The sequence below is a fragment of the Phyllostomus discolor genome, chromosome 9, assembly GCF_004126475.2.
Source record: "Phyllostomus discolor isolate MPI-MPIP mPhyDis1 chromosome 9, mPhyDis1.pri.v3, whole genome shotgun sequence".
Taxonomy (NCBI): domain Eukaryota; kingdom Metazoa; phylum Chordata; class Mammalia; order Chiroptera; family Phyllostomidae; genus Phyllostomus; species Phyllostomus discolor.
Window position 1 is genome coordinate 5,143,395 of NC_040911.2, and position 24,414 is coordinate 5,167,808.

Sequence of the window (24,414 nt, forward strand, 5' to 3'; positions counted from 1 at the left end):
GCAGGGTGTCAGTGCTAGTGCTGTCTCCGTGTTATGTACGTGGGGAAATTCAAGTTTCTTAGAGGAACCTCAGAGGAGTTAAATAATGTGCTGGCGGATGCCAGCAAGTAAGTTAGAGCTTCAGTTCTTTCCTGCTCCCTAAGCTATTAACTCAGCAACATTAACATTGGCAGATAAGTGGAATTTATGGGTATTGATGCCTAAAATATTTTTAACTTACGGCAAATACATATTATAGAAAATCATTACATTGCAACATTGACCATATTTTTTTTTAATTTTTTTCAAAACTAGTATATTATCAAATTTTGGGTCTATTAAATTATGTTGCAAATGGTTTCTGTGCCTATAATTAAGAGGAAACAGAATGAGGTGTCATCTTCCATTACCACGTGAGTGGATGTCACTGACCCGTTAGGTTACCGTTTCCTGGTAAGTGACTGTGGGCAGTGGGGCCCCGGACACCCAGTGGCTTCCAGTCGGGTCCCGTGTTCTCTCTCCCTGGTCGGGCTTGGCTGAGCGGCCGGGCACAGCTGGACGTGCCTCCAAACTGCCATTTAGGTTCTGGGCTGCTCCACACGGCTGTGTTGTTCTTGACCTTGGGAGGATAGGTTCTTGGCTGTGTTGTCCTTGCACAGTCACAGCACGGGAAGGTGAACCCGGCTCTGCAGGCACAGCTGCTTGGCCCCTCTGCCTTCCCCTGGAGTGAGCCCCAGGGCTGTGCCCCAGGGCTGTGCCCCAGTGTCAGGGGTCAGATGGGCACATTTCCCTCCCTGGGAAAAGGGCGCGGCGTGGGGACAGAGTCACTGATGGGTAGTCATCAGCGCTGTCAACTGTTTCCACTGTGGAGTTTCCTCCTCTTGTGTAACACTTTCATGTAGACATACAGCTAACTGTGAACCAGCCTGTAGGTGACATATGGCATTACACACCTTTCATGATTGTGCAAAACCTGCCTTCCAGAGGAAAGAGTGAACTGTTCCAGTGAAGTGACGCGTTGGTGGCATTATAGTTACCGTGGTGGCTTGGGGGCGGGTGTGACGTACAGGGGTGGGCAGAAGTGGGCTTGCGGTTGTGCGTATGCGCGGGTTAATTTTACTGTTAATTACTACGTACTGTGTTATTTTCCGTGTGATCAACTGTGAACCTGCTCTTGCCCCGCCCTGCCCTGTGGGGTCGTGGGAGTTTAGGGAATTTGGTGTGGTGCTTATTGCACACACGTGTGTTATGTGCAAGGCACTGCGCTGCATGCTTAAACTTGACCTTTTTCATTTAATTCTATAGCAAGATAGGTGTCCCCACACTTTTATTCGTGTGCAAACAAAAAGCATTAAGCTTGAACACCAAATTCCAGGAAAGCCCCCAATGTGAACACAGGCAGCGTGAATGCAGAGACCACGCTCCCCACTCAGATCCCCGGCCCCCGAGTGCCATTTCTCTGTGGTGGGCTGTGCGGTAGGGCTGTGGGTGGGGCTGTGGGTGCCCAGCAGCGGTGGGGGCGAGAGCATGCCTGTGGCCAGGAGCGGTGCGACCCAGAGACTCCCACTGTGCACATCACAGTTTTTATCCCTCCGTGTAGTGTGAAAGCTCAGCTGCCTCGTAGTATGTGGTAGAATGCTCTTCACGAAATCTCAATTTAGCTATTTTTTTAAACTGATGCAAAATTTGAAATTTTCTTCATGCAGGCAAAAGGAGGCAAAGCTATTAATATAGCTCCCTCTTTTTGTAATTACAGTTACACAAAATATAAATATCAGAATGCTTGTTATCTGTGTGTTTAACGTGTATCTTGATGTCTTTGTTCTCTGTTTTCAGTGACGTGAAAGTCCCAACTGTAGTTGTCCTGAACACATCAAACCAGCAGTACTTTCTGCTGGACAGGCAGGTGACGAGCACCGAGGACATGGTCCAGTTCATCCACAGCGTCCTGGACGGCACAGTGGCGGTGAGTTGCCCGCCGCACTCCAGAGGACGCTGGGAGGCGGGGGAGGGGAAGGCAGCTCTTGCCTGTGGTTCCAGAAGGGAGAGGCGGCCCCCACCCGGGGAGGGGTGCAGGCGTCGGCTCCGTGCCTCGCTTTGCGCACCTTGCAGACAGCGTCACATTCTCTGACACCCGGGCGGTCCTTCTGCGGCAGAGGCTGCTCACGGGTTATTTGGGGGCAAGTGTGGTTGTCACCGGGATTGCGAGGCACTGCCGGCATCCGAGTCGGGCGCAGGGGGCTCAGGTCCACGGAGCTGTCCGGGAGTGGCCTTCCCTGGCTCTCAGACCGTCCTCCGGCCCAGGGCATGGCGGGGTGATGGGATTCAGATCGGTTTTACGAGGAAACCTGTGAACGAGACCCCAGTTTGTACTGAGATTCGGAGTCACAGTGGAGACTTCTGAATCCTGCGGAATATTTCTCAGAAATAACGAACGATAGTTTTTACCTTCCTGTTTTTTTCTGTAAGTCTCACTGTGGCGTTTTCATGTTGTTGCCGCTCATGTCAGAGGCTCACGAAGCGGCACGCCGGCAGGCTGGAGCGGGGAAGAAAACACGAGTGTCCGTGCCTCCGTGGAACTCGGTTATTTTGTGACACTTCCTTCCGCTTACACAGACTGCCTGTGAAAGCTGGCTCCCCGAGTAACAAGGGTTTCTGCTTTGGAAATCACACAGCAGGGACTCTGTGTCTGCGAAAGTAGCGTGTGTGTGCCGAGAGCCCTTCTCTTTGTGGGCCAGTGAGACCCAGCCGAACTGCTGGGCAGCAGAGCCGTCTCGCTGGCTCGCCTCGCTGCGGACCCCAGGAACGGGGCGGGCTTCAGGGCGGGCTGGAGGCCAGGGCCCTGATGGGTGGTCCCCGGGGGGTTTTCTGTCTCTGCCCGCCCTTCAGTGGTTTTTTGTTTTGTTTGTTTGGTTTTGGGTTTTTTGAGCTTCGTCCTCAGGGAAACGTTCCATGCGCAGCAGCAAATAGCCCTGCAGCATCCAGCGCTGAGCAGTGTCGTTCAGCTCAAACCGAGCAGGCCTGGACTGCGGCAAGGGGTGGCCCGGGGTTGGGGAGGGGAGCCAGGGGAGGCGGCCAGGGGGGCCACACTCCGGGGGGAGAGTGTGCGTTCGCACAGGGAGCGGAGGCAGGCAGGCCAGGCGACACCGGCTGGCTCTTCAGGTGCTTCGTGCGGTCCGCCCCCCGCCCTGGGCCGGCAGTTTTTAGGTTATGGGACAGAAAAATGAAATAATGGCACGTAAATTAACAATGTCATTGTCTCTTCCTGTCAAATTTAAGGCCCAAGGAGGGGATAGCATTTTGCAGAGATTGAAAAGAATGGTGTTCGATGCCAAATCGACTGTTGTGGTAAGTTGTGACAGTGTGTCTGACTTCGTTGGTGATTGACAGTGTGTTGGTATATAGGTTCTCTGTGTCTCACTGAGGTAAGGTTGCGATTTGAAAGGACTGGGTAAACATCTTGATTTGCGAGGCAACAAGAAGTCTGCATTTACTACGGTCAGAAGCCATGTTCAGCAGGCGGAAACGTTTCCTCTGGCACTTCCTTTCCTTATGGTGGATGAGTGACTGGAACCCAGGTCCGTTAACGTCACAGCCTCACCTCGGGTGTCTGTCCCTCTCCTGGCCACTCGGTCCCTTCCGGGCCTTGCACCGGAACCCTCCGTGCTGAGCGCGCTCGGCAGCCTTCCTTACCTTGAGCACAGAGGCGGCCCTAGTGGGCCTGAGCCCCCCTTAAACCTCTGGCTGCCTCTCTGGCGCCGCCCCGTGGGCGTTGCCGTGCATTCCACCCAGAGGCAGGCCTCAGAGCCACCGTGACTGCTGGCGAGAACTGGTTCCCACGGCGCTCTTCCTCGCATCCTTCGGCTTGTGAGCGACCCCCCTCTCCTCCCCGTGGGCGCCAGCACGGGCGGGCCCTCGGCACCTTACCAGCTGCTGCCCGGCCTCCCGCTGGCCGCCGCGTCTCCCCTTCCCTGCCTCCAGCCCACACTGCGTCCTCCACAACGGGTCCCCCTTGGGCCTCGGGTGCCGCCCGAGCCTCCGAGGGCTTCTCCCTGCGCTCATGCCATGCGGGGGCAGCCGGCTCCTTCTCACTCCCAAGTTCCTGCCTCAAACACCAGGGTTTTAGGAAGCTTCTGTCTTCTCAATCCACGGGGACGTGCGCCCCCCTGCACTTGACTCCGTGGCTCTCGACAGTTAGAGTCACAGCCCACAGAACGGGTCGTAGTGGGAAAGCCTAGCCAGGGAGATTGCGCTTCCTTTTCTGGGAGTTGAGTCGGTGTGCAAATTGAGGGACATGTCTCAGTTGATGTGGTGGCTTCACTGCTGACCAGACACGTGAAAAAGCACTAAATGCACGTGAAGAGAGCGTGTGTGCCTTCACTGTGGCAAACGACAGCCCTGTGGTGGGGTGAGCAGGCTCCCCCAGCCAGGGGAGCCGTCCCGCAGCGCCCTGTGTGGTCCCCGTGGGGACGGGAGTCGTCGTTAGCGGGCCTACAGCGCTTGGTGCCTGTGTCTCCTGCCAGTGGCTGGTGCACGTGCACACACATGGGCGCACACACATGGGCACACACACACACACACACACACACACACATTCTCTCTCGCACCGAGTCTTTGACGTGGGGGTCACTGCGGAAGCCCTGACCCGGGGCGGTCGGGCGGCAGCAGGGGACCGGGGCCGGAGGGGTCGCGGCCCCTTGGCGCTGCCCCGCGGGAGCGCGTCCGCGGGAACTGACAGCCCTCCTCTCTCCGCAGTCGATATTCAAGAGCTCTCCCTTCATGGGCTGCTTCCTCTTCGGCCTGCCTCTGGGTGTCATCAGCATCATGTGCTACGGCATCTACATAGCCGACCCGGAGGGCAATTACATCGAGGAGGAGCGGTACGAGGTGTCCCAGGGCGAGCTCGAGGGCCCGGAGGGCCGGGAGGCGGCGGCGGCGGAGAGCCGGGGGCCGCCGGAGCCGGGGAGCGGGCTGTCGCCGGGGCCCGCGGGGCGGGGGCCCAAGGACGTGCTGGAAAAGAAGACGGACTGAGACCGCGCTAGGATTTCAAATTAGTGAAGAGTCTATTTATTGAATTCAGACGTTTAACCATGGTCTTTACCGCGGACGACGAGGTATTTGTATTTTGCTAACATCAGCTGCATGGAGTAAAGTAGTTCTTCGTAAACGTGGAGGTGGCCGGCGCAGGGAGGAGCTGCCCGTGGAACACGGAGAGCGCTCCGCCGAGGCCCACCCGTGGGGCGGCATCGCGGAGGGGCCGCGCACGCACTGTGTCCGTCTGAACGCCGGGCAGCGGCGAGGTCCCTGGGCACACGTGTGAGCCCTCAGGCAGGGAGGACCACGTGTTTGACAGAGAAAAGCAAGACTGCCACCTCCCGCCACCACCCTCGTATATTTTGGATAAGATTTATATGGACAAAGTTACGTCTTTACAATGTAGTCACTTTAAGGAGAACTAATACCTTTTTCCACAGCTTAAATTAAGATTATGAAATTTTAAGCATTTGGTTTTATAGAGCATAGCCATCTTATTTTCTTATTTTTTAAAGGAGAGGAAATGTTACTTTTTAATTTTGTACTTCGTTGCATTATAGAATTTTCCTATATAGTGGTAAAAGAGAGTCTGATGTTTCACCTCTGCAGTGTAAGCAGACCCACCTGGAGCGGGCTCTCGACCACGCCCCGGCCTCTGTGGGCGGGCGTCCCCGCAGCCACTGGAGGAGGGAGGGGCCTTGTCGCCCCTGCCCCACTGGGGCGGGGCCCCCGCTCAATTTCCCTGTTTCCTGAAATGCGGTCTCTTCTAAAAACATCCTTTCATAAACAGCCCTGCTGCTCTGTGAAAAGTAATGTATGTCTTAGCCTCTTATGTTTCTGGCATGACAGCTTCGTGGTGACTTGTCTGACGTGCATCTGTGCGTGCGCACACGCACGGACACACGGACAGTGTGGTCATGCGTCTGTCACATGGGGTTACGGGCACGGCTGTGTTCTTGGTGCGTGGTGAGTGGCACAGGCAGCCCGCCTGCAGAGTCTTGGTCGCTGCCTGAAGGGGTCAGCCAGGCCCCTGCACCCCCCCAGCTCTGTTTGCCCTTCCAGCCGGAGTCTTCTCTGTCCCCGGAATAACACCGGGGTTCCCTCCCCAGTCAGGCAAAAACTTGGTGTTTTGTAAGTAATAGCTTGATATGCCTATTGTAGATGAGCTTATCTTCAAGGCCTTTGTCTTACCTAAGTGTGGGATTTTTATTGGGTGGCTTTTATTTAGGTGACTAGTCATTGATTGAGTAGTTAAGTTACCCAATATGAAGAATTTTAGTAAACATTGAAAAATGTTCATTCAGCCCTGGCTGGTGTGGCTTTAGTGGATTGAGTGCCGGCCTGCAAACCAAAGGGTCATTGGTTCGATTCCCAGTCAGGGCACGGGCCTGGGTTGCAGGCCAGGTCCCCAGTAGGGGGTGCACAAGAGGCAACTACACATTGATGTTTCTCTCTCTCTCTTTCTCCCTTCCTCCCCCTCTCTAAAGGTAAACAAATAAAATCTTTAAACAAAAAATAAAAGTAAAAATGTTCATTCACTTTAACAATAAGTAATTCGTGGTCCTGACACTGAAGTCGTCTCGGGCAGCCGCCGGCCATTCCTGACGCTGTGCTGGGCACAGCTGAACTGAAACCGCGTCTTGGGTCTTGCAGGGTTGCTGGCAGTTCTGCCCCTGGGTCGTGTGCTTAATCAGCATGGGGCAACGGCTCATTCTTAAGGTTCAGCACCCTTACTGTCTTTAACAACGAGTCACATCTGCAGTCACAGGTAGTTCCAGGGAGTTCTAGAGTGAAATGCTCTCGAATAGAAATTGGAGATAAATGCTGTTAATTCTGCTGCAGTAGATTCGGCTCTACTCAGCAAGGAGAGGTGCTTTCGGGGGTCCACGCGAAGGCTCCCGGGGATCAGGCCTGCCGGGCAGCACTGAGATGCCGAGGTGAGCGCAAGGCGCCTCACTCGAGTCGCAGTCTGGTAAGGAAGTCAAACCCCAGGAAGTGGTGGAACAGGGCATTGCTTTTGCTCCCTGTCTGTCACTCTCAGATGCCCGTCGTCTGCACGTTTCGTCTTTTCTCGTGCATCAAAGGGAAGAGCTCAGTAGGAAACAATGAACAGGCCGAAGTTCAGTGTGCATTAGCAAACACAAGTCCGGCAGTCCTCGCCTTCTGAGTGCTCTCGTCTGTGCAGGGTTGTAACACCTCGGTGTCTGTCACCTCCTTCACACCCGGGCCACCGCCCCGCAGTCTTGTGGTTCCCCAGGGTGTCTTTTAGGAAAACAAAGTGTGCAGATGGTTTGCAAGTGAACAATTTGATTTCTTGTTTTTTGTATTTACATTTTGCTTGTTACATGTCTTCAGGGTATTGTCAGACTCTTCACAAAACACACTTAAATTTTCGCTCACTGGTATGTTTTCCCTTCAGTGTGCTATCAGAGCTTAGTAGGAATGCCTTTTCATTCCTGGAAAAAAATACTTCAAAGTCCAGGTAGATCTGTGAAGTAGGAAGTAGACCTGTGGAAGAACAGGTATCCTAGTTCGGAGGTGAATGTTACCGTGATCACGTACCACGAGAAGAAGGAGCACCCTTCCGTCGGTTGCACTCCTTCGCCTTCTCTTGTAGTTGCAGTAAAGTCCTCCCGCTCATCTCTGAAACTCAGAGTCCTCCACGCCTGCTCTCGCTGAGTCTGCTGCTCAGACAGTATCCAGAGATGTTTCAGAGGGAGGAAGTCCGTGTTTTCAATCACCTCGACCTACGCACCCCACTGCATTTTGCAACCCTCTTGCTTTGTTTTATTGTGCACTTTAGTATTTCGCCAATATTGCTGCCTTCTGAAACTTCTTTGGGGTGGATTAGATCTGGAATTTTCCTTGTCTTCACAAATCTTCCTAGCATCGAATTTAGTGGTCACATCAGGAGCCAAGCACCTGCAGGTTGAAGGAAGAGTCTGTCTGAGTAAACAGTTAGCTCTATCGTTTCTGTTCAGCGGATTTTGGGGGCTTGTGTTTTGGTCCAGGGTTTGGGGGGTTGGTTTGTTTTGATGGTGCGAGTGTGATTTAAATATTTTCATCATTGCTTCACTATGACACGGAGGTAGGACGGGGGGAAGTCACTCAACTGTTCTGATGCGGAACTGTTCAAGTAAACCAGTGCGGAATGTCCAAGACTATCAATTAATTGGTGGGGTTAATTTAAGTTTGCCATTTTATTTTTATAAATACCTATTTCTTTTCCTGAATGGGTCTGAGTCCAAGAGCGGGCAAACAATTTTCTACTGTGGACTAATCTGTAAAGGTTTCTGGAAAGCTGTGTTAATAGCTGAGTCTTGAGACCCTGCCTTAGGGCACCCGTTGTGAACCTTTGTTTTTCTAAAATAAATTAATTGAAAACACGTGATCGTTTATTTTCGCTGTTTATCTTTTGTGTGTTTGCGACATGAATAATGCTCTCTGGGAAGAGGACAGCTGAGACTGATCTTCCACAAAGCGTTTTTTCTCTTTTATTAAGTTGTAAGTTGTCTGTAATTAGAGAGACAATGTTAGAGTGTGAACTGACTGGAGAGGCATAACATTCCAATCTAGTCCCCTCACATGTGGAGAACCTGAGATTCATAGGTTTGGTACCTTTTGCGTTTTTAAAACCTGATTACTTTTAAATATTACAGCATGTAAAGTTAGAATGATTAGCTTTGACTCCTTGATCAACTGCCATGTAGCGATTTTGGACAGGACTCAGCCACGCCCCCCTTTCCCCGTGCCATCGCGGAATGCGAGGCTAACGCCAGAAGGTTTTCTAAAAATGAGCTTCAAATGGGGTGAGTCTGTTATAAAAACACACACACACACAAAACTTCACACAGATGTTAAGTGTTAACTTTCTATTTCACGTGTTATACTGTGGGCATGTCTCTCAACGAGAGTTGCTCTGGCTCAGGAATAACGACCACAAAGTGGTCGCAACCATGGACTCGTGAAGGTGCACAGAGGGCGGGTCAGGGCCCTCTGCTGGCGGCGAGGGGGCGGAGCCTCTTCAGTGGTGCAGGAATCCCCCGGGAGTGCGACAGTCCCCCGTCCCTGCATGTGGCCGTGTCCCTGTGCCTGGATCCCAGGCCTTGCTTCCTCGCTGCCTGCGTGAGGCCGGTGACTCAGCCTCTCTGCTCCCCTGTTTGTGACGGGGGAGACGCCCCGTCTCACTGGGTGATGAAGGCTGAGTGAGGAGCACGCGAGGCACGTTCAGAACGTGACTGGCACATAGGAACAGCTCCAGTGTCCACTCTGGCGTCTGTTTACCCAGGTTAATGTATTTCTCTTCTCCCTTTGAATATATACCAAAGCGAGAGTAGAAAGAAGGTAAAACCCTAGTATGTTATAATTTGCTCGGCTGCTTTGTAATGTAAAGTTCTTAACATTTTGGATGGAAATGAAAACGTTATTTCTTTAACATTGAAATTACACTTAATGGCACAAATATTTGGGTTCACAAACATTTCTGAAAATCCTTTGAATTTGGAGCTTTTCATGAAAATGAACAAGCTTACGCAGATACAAGTATCCAGTGAGGTGGTTGGCGTGTGTGGATAGTTGAGTTAGTTATAGGTGTGATTTAGACACAGATTTGGAATATTGGTGGATATTGAGTGAAGACAGGAAAACTTTGATTTTCTTGCCTGTCTTTCTGACACCAATGAGAAGCCCTCAACTTTCTCTGCTTTTCTTTCCCATCTCCTATAAGCTGAAGAGCGTTTTTAACAACGTATAAAAAAGTGGCAATTATTTTCTTGCGACTCATCTTCCCAGCGTGTGTCTGGGGCGTCTCCCGAGTGCTGCGGAGGAGGGCACGGCAGCGAGAGGCAGTGCTGGTCCAGGTCCTTGTGTGGGTCCTTGGCCCCCGTCCCTGATGCTAAGTTTTTTCTGAAAATGCTCAGTCGCAGGCCTTCTGCTCCTCTGTTTGTCTTAGTTTCCCTTCTAGGATGTTCTTGGACATAACATTGTTGCTGTTAGATGTTTGGGATCTGCAGGGCTCAGAGGGTAAGTGAGAGACCAGGACAACACAGAGCATGTCAGCTTTCTTCAGACGTACAGAGGGTCCAACTCACTCAGCATGTCTGATGCTGGGACCATGTATTGGTGGCCGACGGGGCGTGCTCCGGGTTAGGGGAGAGCTGGCTCAGCAAAAGGAGCCCCAGGAGGCCCAGAGGCCCCACCCCGGAAATGGTGGGACACAGCAGGACAGCCCCGTGGTATCAAGGTCACTTCCAAGACCAAGGTTCCGCAAGGCCTTGAATGGAAGGTCTAGGGCCATCCTCTGTGCACATGGTAACGGCTGTTCCTTCTCTTTCCAACAGCAACAACAAAAATCCCAAATACGTTTTTGTCCAGCTTGAATCCAATTAAAGCTGGTGAATGAAGCAGTTCAGTGACACTGAAATTGTAAAGAAAAAACAGGATGTTTTTCACTCTTTCACCTTTTTTCACACGAATGTGGCATCCCTGTCTTCATGACTATCGTCACTTGTTTCTGGGATCTTGGTGGATTCAATAACCAATCGCGTGGGCAACTTGTGACTTTTCTCTTCCTGTGCTTTCTGTTCCCACCCGCTGTCATGTTGTAAATCTGCCAGGAAAGAGGGAGCCTGTGAAACCCTAGCCGGCACCCCTCAACCTCGATGAATGCAGGGCCCCGGGCCAGGCCCTGGGTGCCCGTGTGCCCCGGCGGGCCTCGTGGGCTCCAAGGCCTATGGGAAACAACCTCCTCTTCCAGGTGTCCAGTGGTCATCCCCGGAGGGCGTCTGGGAAGTCGGTAGCAACTGCCAGGTAGGTCCGCTGCGACACCAGGTGGGAGGGGAGGGCGGGGAGGGTGGGAGGCGCAGCAGGTCCAGGTGAGCTGCTCTTCCCTTGGACCAGGATCACACACTGTGGTTCCTCATGACTCTTACTCCATGTCACCTGACTGGTCACACCTTTATGACCCTCCTGTCTAAATTAGACCCCCAGCCTCCAGCTCTCCCCAACCCTCTTAGCGCTTTTTATAAGCACTTTTTTTCTTTGTTCTAGGAAATCCGTTTTATTTTTTATTATTTTTTAAATTTTATTTTAATTGTTGCAGTACAATTTTCTATCCTTTACTCCCATCCCAACCCACCCACCCAGTCCTCCCCTCCTCCCTCCCATTTACCTGCCCCTAGTTTTTATCCATGTGTCCTTTGTACTTGTTCCTGTAAACCCTGACACTGAAATAGAGAACAGGCTGGCAGTGTTCAGAGGGGAGAAGAGAGGGAAGTTCAGGGGAAAAGGGGAAGGGTGTACAGGAACATTTATAAGCACTTTTTAATAACTTTATATATTAACTGCTTACCGCCTGCCTATCTCTTCAAATCCTAAATGTAGGCTCTGAATGGTCGGAGACATTTCCCCCACCTTCCAAGGCCGTATTCCCAGTTCTTAAAAACTCCTCGACATGAAGTATGCGTTCGATAAGTACCTGTAGAACAAATGAATGAATAGTTGAATACATTTATATGCTGGTGTATTTATCACTAGTGTGTTAAGATCGGAAAATTTCCGAGCTTTAAAAAATCAAAAGCATATATTTTATTTCAATTGAAGATTTTAGATGCACATTCTGAAAGTATCTAAATGCTTAGTCATTAAGCAACAAGAAAAATAAATCACAGGAAAGAGTCCTAAGCTTTGGAAATATTTTGTTTCAATATGGGAGATGTTCAAATTATTTAACACAGAATCTAAAATCACAAAATCTGTGCAATCATGAAAAGGAGGATAGGTCAGAGATCAAAAACTGGAAATCTTAGGTAACCAGACTCTCCATCCTTTAAATACTGTGGAAAGATAAATTAGTAGCTCTTTTGCTACTAATGTCAGTCTGAACTCATTAGCCTCTGTGTTAGTAGTTGCTACAGTGAAAGCCACGCGTCCGTAACCGGTGGTGCTTAGCGGAATCACACAGGCATCGGCCACTTCTGACGGTTTATAAAAATACGCCCAGACCGCAGCGAGCCTGGCTGTCTCGGATGAGCTGCTCGGAGCCAGAATGCGGAGAGAAACCACACTCCCCAGCCGATTCTGCCGTGTGCTCCTCGTGGCGAAGCGGTGGTTTAAACGATGATTAGGAGTAAGAGTTTTGGGGCCTCGGAGAGAAGTGGTGTTTTCCGAGGTTTCCTGGGGAGCGTTCACAGGTCAGATGCGCTCCAAGGGCATGATACGCTCCAGCAGCCCCATCATGGCCCCTCGGCCCCGGCCGGCTTCAGGAAAGTGGTTTTTATTTTTGAAAGCCAGAAAGTAGGTTATGTCCAGCTGGGATGATTTACCTCTTTTCATTCTAACAGCGTTCCTCCAGAGACGGGAGCGGGGGCTCGGGGACCTAGGTCAGCCTTTGCTGCGGGGGACACATGGCGGGGGGTGGGGGGGTGGCGGGGGGTCACGGGGGAGCAGGGAGGCATGAATAGCCAAAGTTCCCTCTTCTGGTTTCACCCTCGTGAGTCATTCGTGTAGAAAACGAAATTTAAAATACAAAAGTGCATCCCCTATTTTGCTTCTTTTTTTCCTACACTACCTAACGTAAAATAAGATTTCACGTGACCAGTACCGGGTCCCGAATAGAAAATGGGAACCGAGGAAACGGAAGGCCAAAAGCCCAGAAATAACCAAAGCACAGCTGTGTAGGAGGGCATTTCTGCTCCGCCGCCTTCTAACCAGGGCTCGCCGTTTCTAGATCACTGGACTCTGGGATCCTAAGTACTTTCTTCCCTAAGAGTCCGGACTGTGTGACTTCAGGTGGGAGAGTAAAAATGAGAAGACGAGAGGAACCCAAGTCCCCAGGCCTCAGGGCAGTGAGGCTCGTGAGGACGGGAGAGGGGATATGGCTTTGGCCCTGATCCCTGATCGATTTCTCTGCCTTTAGTGCTTCCTCTCTGGTCTGGGATTTAAAAAACACACCGTAAAGACCTCATGGTATACTTAGAGCGTCAAACAGGTAAAGCAAATAAGACTAAGTGTTTCCAGTTGGTGATTCCAAGTAATCTTGTGCCCTTCACTTGGATTCACTAAATGATACTGTTTTTGCAACTTTTGTGTCCGTTTGACAAGTTACCAAGTAAATGTTGGGGGAGGAAAAATCATAGTAAAGTCTTGTTTCATTATGATAGTCTCAAACAGACACCATGTGATTTTTTAAACTGTCAAGTCTGCTAGAAATATGCATTGTGTCGTCGGATAAACAATGCACAACGGCAGGAGTGTACGTGGGTTTTTACATGTATCGTATTCCAAATCATTTCGATGCAGAATGGCTTTGTGTGAAATGAAAAGCTTAGTACCAAAGACACACATGAAAAGTTTGAACAAAATCAGTTCATGGAAATTTTAAAAAGCCTTCTGCTATTGAGAACAAATGAAAAAGTCATGCTCAAAAGACATGCATATAGATTGAAAGTCTCGTCCCTTTCATTCACCTTGGTAAATAAATATATAGGCAGACAGACCTTCATTGTCATTTTTTCAGGGAAGTATTTAAATATTGTCTGATTACTGCTGTGTGTGTGTGTGTGTGTGTGTGTGTATGTGTGTTTATATTCATACGAAACCCTCAGCGTTCCCACGGCTCCCCGTGGCGCGCAGTGTGGCAGGCACGTGGCGTCATCGCAGGCAGGCCACCCTCCGGTTCCCCCACCTCCTGGGCCGGCTGACTCAGGATATCTGGTCTTCTCTTCCACAGCCTTCTCACGGCTTTGTCCTAAAACTACGTTCCACTCCCATCCCTGCCGAGGCCTGTTCTGTGTGTGTGTCTGCTCCTCCGATGATGCGTTCCAGAACGAAAGCCGGAACGCGCATCCCTTCATCACTGGGGACGGGGTAATGGGATGTCAGATGAGATCCATCAGGTGACACTGACTTGTTCATGTATTCAGTTACCCAGACCCATCCACCTACATATAATCTAATTGTGCTGAATCCGGGGCGTGACCGGCGCGGGCCTACCGGCCGTGCGGAACACGGCAAAACCACCGCGCACGTTGCTGAGCCCCACGCAGCTCGCAGTCGCTGCTGGAAGGTGAGACCAGCCGGAAACAGTGTGACACTTCACTGCTGCCTCAGACACGCATGCACTCCCAGTGTGATGGTAGCTTGTGGAAATTTAAAAACAGTACGTCACACTCTGGATGATTGCGTTTTTCAGTTGTTTAGGATAGTCGTATGCTTGAGAAATAAATGTAATCCGTTTTACGGATGAGTCTAGTCGTGTGAAACAGCGCGTGTGTCCCGTGTCACGGGAGTAGTGAATGGTTCCAGCAGGGTCCCTCCCCAAGGTCTTCTCACGGCTGTTTCGGTGCACCCCCCTGCAGACGCCTGTGCGTGACAGTGGTCGGTGGGCTCTGGGAGGGAGGGCTCGCTCTGAAACCATCATTGACATTTAAAGGAGCATTGGAAACAGGGAAAGACATCCGGGATCGTAGCGCAGAATTGAGGCAGGGGACGAATCGGTGCCGCTGGTACTGAGTGAGCGAGTGCTCACAGGGGGGCGTTTATGAGGAGAGGGAGCGTGAGTTACACTGTATTATACCAGCAGCAGTCAACACCATGCGTAATGCTGTGTCCTTTACTGCTTCTGAACACCTGAGGTCCATTGATTTACAATCTGGGTATCCATTCTCACAAAAGATGCTTGAAGATGCGAAAGGCAACATGATTCATAACTGTTGCATTTCCGAAAGTGGACTGATTGAAAAGTCCCCCAAACCTGGTGCACTCTGCACACCCAGGCATTTATTCTGTCTCTCGTCGAGGATGAAACATGACTGTCGCAAGGGACCCGGAGTCCATGACGTGATAGAAAGGCAGAAAGAAGATGAGGACCGTGGAACCTGAGCTGTCCTCAGCGGCTCAGTGATTCCCTGACGGTGCCGATCCAGCCGACAGTTGGTCTCAGGAAGCCGGGCACCCTGCACCAGGCTTGGCAGTTTCGCCTGAATAATAATGAGTGTAACTTGTGAAGAAAATAACAGTGATTTAATTCACCTTGTACTGTTTATTCCAAAGCTTTCCACTTGGTCAAAGTACGAATGGATACTCTGAATAAAACTGTCAAACCAATATTGTGCAAGGACATCCCACCTGGTCCTCTGTTTCTCCCTCCGAGTGATGTATAGGCGCAACCAGAAGGTATCCAAGTACCCTTGCAACGTGGATGCTCATCAGAAGAGTGATCGCCGAGAGAATGAGGCTGACAAAGCACCTGGCCAATCCAGAGCGCTGGAGGCATGCCGGGTGCTGGTGGGGCACAGCCGGCCAGGCGGATGGGCTGGTATGTGTGAAGCGGTTGAGAAAGTGTGTCGTTCTTTAAGAGAGAACAAAATAGTGTCAGTGGTTAAATTCGAAGTGAATCAGTGTGCAGCGAGAGCAGGTGTGTGGGCTGTGTGTGCGTGTCTGTTTTTGGCTTTGCCTATGACAGGACACGGAAAAGAAACAGCCCCAGTGACTTGATCTGAGAACTGTATTGTGAATAAAGTGGGTACTTGAATTGAGTTAACTGCTCGGCATGCATCATCCGTTCTACACCCAGTGCCCTGTCTGGTAGCGAGAACACCAAGGAAAGATTTAGACGCCAGGGCTCCTCTCAGTCTGGAGCCGGGAGCTGTGTATGGGAGACTCCAGGAGACTGGAAGAACCCAGGACAACCAGCCCGCCCACCCCTGTGCCCACCCTCAGGGACCATGACCTGGAGTCGGATCCTGCCTTTGGGGCGGTTGGTTGTGGGGGTCCTGGGGCCTTCTCTCTTACCCACCTGCAGTTCAGACTGCTGAAATCGTGCCTTTAGGGGGGTAATGTTGAAGGTAAGAAAATACTGGTCACCAATCTTCAAATAAATCGTGAGAAGGTTACACTGACCAACCAACCATTGACGCAGCTCCAGAAATCGGGAATTACACATTGTTAATATTCTGGTTCCTCGTGGGACTGAAGCAGCTTCTCAGAACTGACCGTGTTGTGGCCCTGGCTGGCGTAGCTCAGTGGATTGAGCGTGGGCTGCGAACCAAAGTGTCGCAGGTTCGACTCCCAGTCAGGGCACATGCTTGGGTTGCAGGCCATGACCCCCAGCAGCTGCACATTGATGTTTCTCTCTCTCTCTCTCTCTCTCTCTCTCTCTCCCTCCCTCCCTCCCTTCCTCCCTTCCCTCTCTAAAACTAAATAAATAAAATCTTGGGGAAAAAAAAATGACCTGTGTTGTGCCAAGTAGAAAGGGCGCCCCCTACTGTTGGTAGTCGGCACAGGGCCCTTCTGTGCTGAAGGGCGTAACAGTGGTTTTTCCCTAGTAGGACCTCTGCAGAGCTGTACGCTGGCAGGCTGCATAGCTGATCAGTAACTTGGCCACTGACGTAGGTTTTCTCAGCCTGCTGCAGAGGAAAAGAAAACTTCACAGTGATTCCTTAATATTTAACTAAACATCTCCTAATTGTTAATACATGGCAAATAATTTTTATAGCTTGCCATATTTCAATTTTTTTCTCTCTCTATCCCAGAGCCTGATGTGATAGTGAAATGGATCATTCTCTTATAGTCCAATTAATAAATATGTCATTTAATTGTAGTCTTTTATCAAGGAAAGTGATCAATATTTGATAACTCTGGCATGGGTCTTAAATCATGAAGAAATTCATTCTAATAACTTTTTTCTTAAGCTATGCAATGATTTCAGCCTTATTATTTGCCACTTGTTTTGATCCTACTTGAAATTTTAGGATCAGCTCTTAGCATCTGATTAATTAAAACCAGACATGCAGCTTAGGCTTTTTTCCAAGAGCAAAGGAGCTCTCTGGTGTGCTAAAAATTTCCTCCCATTGTTTATCCTTATTTTTAAAAATGGAATTCTGGCAGCAAGTAACACCGCAATCTGTAAGTAATAACCCGTTGGGGTGGCCGGAGGGGGAGCGAATTGAGGACGGCCATTCTAATCAATAGTGTGGGAGTCAGTAATGTTACATGAATTATTTAGGTTTTTATTTCTTCCTTAGGAAAAAAAAAGTCCCATGGTTGAGCACACAAACGTTCTCATTACATCCTGTCACTCATCTCTAACCGCACATTATTGGGTGGTTATTTAGAGAGAGATTTTATCTGCAGGGAAAATGTACCAACTCGGTGACTCTCCAATAAAACATAGCAAAACTCTGAAAGAGCAAGTTTCCAGGGACAAATCCACCCCCGTGGCTCCTCGGTGAAGTTTATTATCTCTAAGCCACGCTGAGCAATATTTCTTAGCTAGAACGGGAGCTCTGTACAGATCCCCTTGAAAGAGTAGGCAGGGTCCGCGGAGTGAGATTAACCCGAAGTGTGCTGAGCTGTGGGTGAGCAGCTCCGTTGAAGACTCTGAATTCATTCAGCGTGAGCAAACCTGAGGTGGCCATCCAACTATTGGTTCCACCCCGGGTCCCCAGCCAGCTCAGGGCATGGTGAGCAGCCAAAGGAAACATCACAACCCGTTAAGAAAGACAACTCTGGATCTCACATGTGGAATATGAAAAATCTGACCTTATAAAAACAGAGTAGGTGATGCTTGCTAGGGGCTGGGAGGTAGGAGAATGGGGGAGATGGTGTCAAAGCGTGCAAACCCTTCAACCAGTAGGTAATTAAATCCTGGGGATTTAATGCACAGCACGGGGATGACAAACAGCAACTAGGCTGACCTTCCGCACTGCTCCCCGCTCCTGTGACCCACCTTGTAATAGCATGTTTATTCTCTAGTCAGACTAGGGAATGGTTCTACCTTTGTTTCACCTAAAAATTAATCTCTGCTAGTATACACGAATTTGCAGTTAAAAGTCAGGATATTTTTATACTTCTGTGTATTATATCCTTCCGATTTGCTGCATCACTTGTAAAGTGAGTGCAATCCAATATTTTAACCCTGTTTGATAATCGGTGTTAGTTGACATGATAATTTGATAGTTTTATATTTATTAGAATAGTGATGGTGATCATTAGTCTTATTGATGTTTACCTGATATTCTCTGTTACATTTTCTTGTTTAATATTTTTCCTTTCAGTTCAGCCTGTTGTTCAATTGTTAGCACCTTCCCTGTTCCTTTTGATCCCACTAAGGATCTTGGAAACACGAAGATATTAATTCAAACATATGATTATTTTTTAAAAAGATTAAAGAATCTTATCTTGATATACCAATATATTTCTAATTTCATATTTTTAGATCACATGCATAATTTCTGAGAAAATACAAAGGATCAAAAATAGAATAAAATAGGTCAAGCTTACAGAGCCAAAAGTCATAGAAGGTATTTAAGAAGTGTTGTAGTTTGATGTATAATTTTGGCAATTGATTTAGTGAACTTGAAGGGGAATTTCTACCTAACTTTCCATGAAGGTTCATTTCTGGGTTATAAAGTCTCCCAGATGGTAGAAAAAGGTAGAAGTTTTCTCAGTCTGATACACGACGCTGGCATAGCCCGGGTCCCCAAACGGAACCCCAAATAAAATGAAGGGCCGAACGGTCTTCCAAAGCAGCTGCACCACGTTGCTCTCCCACCTGCAGTGAGCAGGAGTTCCTGCCGCTCCACAGCCTCGCCCGCATTGGGTGGTGGTATGGGTGCCTTGGAGGTTAGCCGTTCTCACAGGTGTGGGAGGACACCTCCATGTTGCCTCATTGGAAGATTTCCTAATGACATACAACATCGAGCATCTTCTCACAGGCTTACTTGCCAGCTGCCTATCTTCTTGGTGAGGTGCCCGTTCAGATCTTGTCCAGTTTTAAATTGGGTTGCTTGTTTTCTTATCGTCGAGCTTTAAAAATTCTTTGTCTCTTTTGGCCACCAGTCCTTTATTATGTATGTGTTTTGCAAGTAGTTCCTCCCAGTCTATGGTCTGTCTTTTTTATTTCTTAGCAGCGTCTTTTGTAAAGTAGAATTGCGTTGTTGTTGTTGTTGTTTATTAAGACAATGTTTAATGGCAACTTTAGTTTCACAGCAACATGAGATTAAGGTACAGGGATCTCCTAAACACCCTGGAACTGTGTGCTTTTAAGTAATGTAAGCGATAGACAAGTGTGGTCTGGACCCAGGCCACATCTCATGGGAGCGTGCTGTGGCCCACCGAGTTCCCGTGCTAGCCCACGGAAGCGTGAGCCCACAGTAATGGCTGTGCACGTCCGTCCGTTACCCCTTATTCTGGTTCCCCCTTGTCAGCAAAATGAACTAATTAGGCTATGACTCTACAACTGGCTTCAAGCCTGTGTTTGTTAGAAATTATCGCTTGCGATATTTTACTGTTTCCTTCTTCTTTTTTCTTTCTGGATCGATTCCGCGTGAACTTTTTAATACTCATTAACTCTTGGTGCGACTGGAAGCAGGGAAAAAACCTATTGCAAAAGACCCATTAATTTTCTCACTGTTTTTCCATCGGCGGAAAACGCCACACCATGAGGCAGACTTGAAAACTCATGCTAGACTAAGGAAGGACACTTACTGAGCTGTAGCAATGTAATTGCACCTGTACCTCACCCAAGAAGCCAAAGATTAAACCGTCTACATCTTACAGTATGAAAAACATGCAAAACAGAGCCAGTAACCTAAGTTGGGCCCTTCCAGCTGAGTGCATTTTATTTGCAAAGTATATAAAATATTTCCACACTCTGAAATCGTTTTCAGATATTCAACAATTCCCTGAAATGGTTAGCAGCTCCTTTAAGGAGGTAATCACCAGCCCTTGAGCCATCCAACATAAAAATATGTATATACAAGGACTGGTTTCAAAGGGCAGAATACAGATAGATCTGCTTTTGTCGCGCACACCTCATCAAACAATCACATTTTCCTAATACATGTTCTGCTCGGGAAAGACAAAAGGCATACCATGCTGGTCCACTCCATTAAATATTTCAGATGGCTCACTCCAATCTCAAACCTTCTGAAATGAATAATGCATGTGAGGGCAATTACAGATGTAAATACTCGTTTTTACATATTCATGCCATTTAATTTCAGTAACAATGTGTTGAGTTTTCTGTTGAGGAGCATGAGCTCCGGTCTTTTGATGCATGTAGTTAACTAACTTTTTGTTTTTTAATAGGGAGACAGCAAAAGTCTCCAGGGGTTTCCAGGAAAAACACAGCTACAGGAGCAGAAGAAGGTCCGGATCGCAGTTTTGTCATTAAACGGTTTCTCTATGCATTTCCACATCTGCACCTACCTTTTATAAAGGTGTGATCTCCCTGTACCCTGTTACCCCTGGGGGAGACCTGTTTCTGCCTTTCATGTGGATACGTTCCCAACTAAGGCTCCAGACGTCCGTTGTGGCTGCTAAGAAATGGCCAAGAGGTGGCCCAGCCCTCGTGTTAGTCCTCAAAGGCCGTCATAAGAAAGCAACATGGCCTGAAGGCTTTCAGCAACAGGAATTTCTTTTCTCCCAGTTCCGCAGGCTGGAGGTCTGAAATCAGGACGTCCGCAGGGTGGGTTCCTTCCTTAGGCCACCAGGGCGGGATCTGTGCTGGCCTCTCTCCCTGTCTCGGAGACAGCCAGGTTTTCCCTGTGCCTCTACCCCATCTCCCTGTCTATAGCTTTCTCCAGATCCCCCTCTGCTTACAAGGACCCCAGTCCCAGTGGATCAGAACCCACCCTGCTGGCCTCATCGTCACCGAATTGCCTAAGCAAGGACCCTGTCCCCAAACACTGTCTGTCACATTGCGAGGTGCGGGGGGTTAGGGTGTCAGCCTGTGAATTTCCAGCTAGGCTATCGTTGCAGGGAACTTGGGTGTCATCTCTGAATAGGATGCGACACTTCCGACAGCCCTCTGGAACCGTTTTTCCTTCCTGGTGAATGACAGAACCGGTAGATCATCCGTTGCTCTTAAACATGGTTGGCGTCTTTTTTACGCACGTTCTGAAAACACAGTTGTGCATAGGCTCTGAGGCGGGATGCAGCCTGCCCGCTGCTGTTTAAAACCCCTTTGTTTGGGGACTGACTTGATTCTGGGCTGGGTTTGTACATCTCTAATGAGAGATGCCTTGTGCTTTATATTTCTAGTGACATAAGAGAAAGCACTCAGGGCCCCCAGTTTTGTCTCATGGAATGGAATATAATACGAATAAACTCTATCAATTAGCCGCATAAATACAGCCAAAGGAAACTGGATGCCTTATCAATCGTCAGCCATGATATGGGATCCTGGCCACTGAGTTTATTCACTGCTGTTCCTAGTAGTAATAACTCCCTCTCCGTAATATCTTGGGCATTTTTTAAATCCCTGCCATCATTATTCTTTCTGATGCTTGAATCTATTTATTTGTTTGCTTGTGTGCTGTTCCAGTTTTATTATGGTTTCATTTTTTTTTAAAGATTTTATTTTTTATTTTTTAGGGAGAGAAGGGAGGGAGGGAGGGAGGGAGGGAGAGAGAGAGAGAGAGAAACATCAATGTGCAGTTGCTGGGGGGTTATGGCCTGCAACCCAGAAATGTACCCTGGCTGGGAATCGAACCTGGGACACTTTGGTTCCCAGCCCGCGCTCAATCCACTGAGCTACCTTATTATGGTTTCATTAACAAAAGTGTAAGGTATTTCACATGTACAACCCGATGATTTGATCTACATAAACATTGTGCCAGGATCCTCCGTCAAGTCCATTAACGCATCCACCACCCCACACACTTACGGAGTTAATTTTGGTGACAACACTTCTACTCTCTTAGCCAGCTGTAAATACAATGAGGCATTATTAAGTATTGGCACCGTCTTATACATTATATCCTCAGGCCTTAGTTTTCATTTTATAAGCAAAAGTGTTACCTTTTTACCAAACTCTCCCCATTTTTTCCCAATGCTCCCCCTCCCCAGTTTCTGGTAGCCACTTTTCGACTCTCCACGTCTATGAGTTTGACTATCTTAATATCTTTTTGAGATGACACATATTAGTGACATCACTTACATTACATTAAAATCTATAAAATAGTTAGGGATGACTTCATTTTACAAGGGAAGAAGCTGAACCTCGGAGAAGTTCACTGGCTCATCCTGTTGCACACGTGTTGAGACTTGAGCGCGGCGTGCCCACCTCCAAAGGCCACGCTCTCCTTGGCCCAACCTCTTGTCCTCCAGAGTCCTCCCTTTAGTTGGGGGGCAAAAGGTACGGGTTTGGGTTACAGTCATGTAACTGTGTTGTTGCCGTAAATCTCTGAACGGGTGCAGCTCTTGTACCCCACAATGTCTCAGAAAGTTTCCAAACAACTTTCCTAACTGTCGTCCCTCTTTGGGCTTTGCCTGTGATATTCCCTGAGATGTGAAGAATTTCCATTTTTGAATTATGTGACTATATTAGTCTATCTTTTTTTTCCCCTTACTTCTGGTATGGGGTGGTGTGAAGTGTGTTGACTTCCATGCAGAGTAGCTTTTCTGAACACGGATGATGTGACATTTAAAACTTAAAGTGAAGCTGAAAACAATATAAATATGATATACATTGAGTACAATTTGCAAAAAAACCCTCACAAAAACCCACAAAGAAAATTACTTTCTAAGATTAGAATGCTATGGCAGAAACGGTGAGTGAGTGAACTGCCCTTGAAGTGCTTAGGAGAACAAAAGGAACTGAAAATAACCACTCCACCTTCCTGTGAAGTTCGCTAATAGCAGAATATCTTAACGCCATAAATCACTCTGCAGATGCAAAGTGTTCTGACTCATAATGACAAGTGAAGGCGGTATGTGGAGATGGATTCCACTAGTGGGTCTACCTGTGCTGACGCTGCGTCCCCTGCAAATGGAGTGAAAATAAAAATGGAGGGAAATTGCACTCTTTCTGTGGCGTGTTTTTGCATCGATCAAATCTATCACCCGGGTGAGTGCAGGGAGAGACCATGTGCACAACAGCAAAGGAGTGTTTGCTATAAATCTTTTACCCAAATTTCCCTGAGTGTGAGAATCCCACACTTCAGTTTCCAGCTTTGGTCTAGAAGGAGTTTTGGTCATCTTCAGAAATCACACCCACTGTTAGAAGATGAGAATGCCCCAATTTTACAAATGCAAATATATATATACACACACAAAATGTAGAGAAAAAGTTTGAGATATAAACAGTGTTCTTCTAATACTTGAAATACACAGGTGACTCTCTGAAGACTATGGAAGACTACTTTGCATTGGGCATTTATTTATATACAGAACTTTACTCCTTTAGTTAGTAAATACTTACTGAGTTCCCTCTGAATACCAACAAGTCAGCTGAACATACAGAATGCAAAAGTTCAATAATTCAGAGTTGCAACCTTGGTGCAGTTTATTCTGGTGTGTTTGTGAAAAGTCTTGCATGCATGTTTAAAAACCTCCTGCTCCATCACAGCCAGTATTCTGGACAGTAAAGCATACAAAAACAGATCTCAGACTTATTCACCCCATGGCCTTGCTAAGCCTTAATTTGATATTTGTAAATTTAGGGTATTCACTGATTGGTTTTGAGAGGTATGCGAGGTGATAAAATTAAATTCCTCACCCCAGTGCCAGGTACATGGCAAGCATCCAATAAATAACAGTATGAGATTTTTAAAGATTTGTTTGTCAGAACATTTTGTATCTGCTCATAGTTTTGTGTTTATTTTCTTTGGTTTTGGGGGGGATCCACAATATACTTATTTTCCTATATAAACCGCACAGACCTTAAGATCCATTCATGTGTTCAGTACACATGTAAGGAGGAGCCACTCGGTGTAAGAAAACTTTACGGGTGTCACATTACTTAATCATTCTCAAGAGACCTAAGAAGTGGGTAGGAATGGCTTCACTTCCCAGGTGGGGAATCACAGCCTCGGATTCCCCACGGAGCTGGGGTCTGCATTGGGTGCGTATAACTCAGAAGTCCGTGCAGTGCTCAGTACAACGCACCGGCTTCCGGGCGTTGGTGTCATTGGGGTCAGAGGGTGCGGATCTGGATGGTACCATGCAATCGTTCCTTTACATGATCCATTGGAACGGTAGGGGCGAGAGGGCAAGAACCTTCATGTGCACTGTATGGTCCCCAGCGACTCCTCAATAAATAGTGTTTGAACGAACACCTGGGATATGAGAAGAAACTACTTACAAGCCCCAACTCGTCAAGAAGGACTGTTTTAAAGGAAGCTTTGAAAGGGATTAGATATGTGAAACATTACAGATGATGAAAATGCTCGGATGACCAATTTTGCCTTTACAATATATCCCCTAAAATATGAGGGGAATTCATTTAGACAAATTCTTTTCTATTTATTTTTATTGCATTTTTTTCCATTAGCATGTATCCTCCCTATACCCTCTTCTCTCTTCTCCCACCTCCTCACTCTACAATCGCCACACTGTTGTCTGTGTTCCTGAGTTCTTTTTTCCCCTCCCCTCCCCTCCCTTCCCCTCCCCTCCCCT

At 48.3% G+C, this 24,414-nt stretch overlaps 1 protein-coding gene across 1 annotated transcript in view; it reads left to right on the plus strand.

Annotated features, from left to right (window-relative positions):
- TMX3 (thioredoxin related transmembrane protein 3) overlaps positions 1-5,054 on the plus strand; it is a 30,895-nt gene extending 25,841 nt beyond the window's left edge. Inside the window, exons 14-16 of the mRNA XM_028524742.2 lie at positions 1,816-1,945; positions 3,259-3,327; positions 4,735-5,054. Coding sequence (XP_028380543.1) covers positions 1,816-1,945; positions 3,259-3,327; positions 4,735-5,010 — 475 coding nt within the window. The 3' untranslated portion in view covers positions 5,011-5,054. The remainder of the gene's footprint in view (positions 1-1,815; positions 1,946-3,258; positions 3,328-4,734) is intronic.
- The last annotated feature ends 19,360 nt before the right edge of the window (positions 5,055-24,414 follow it).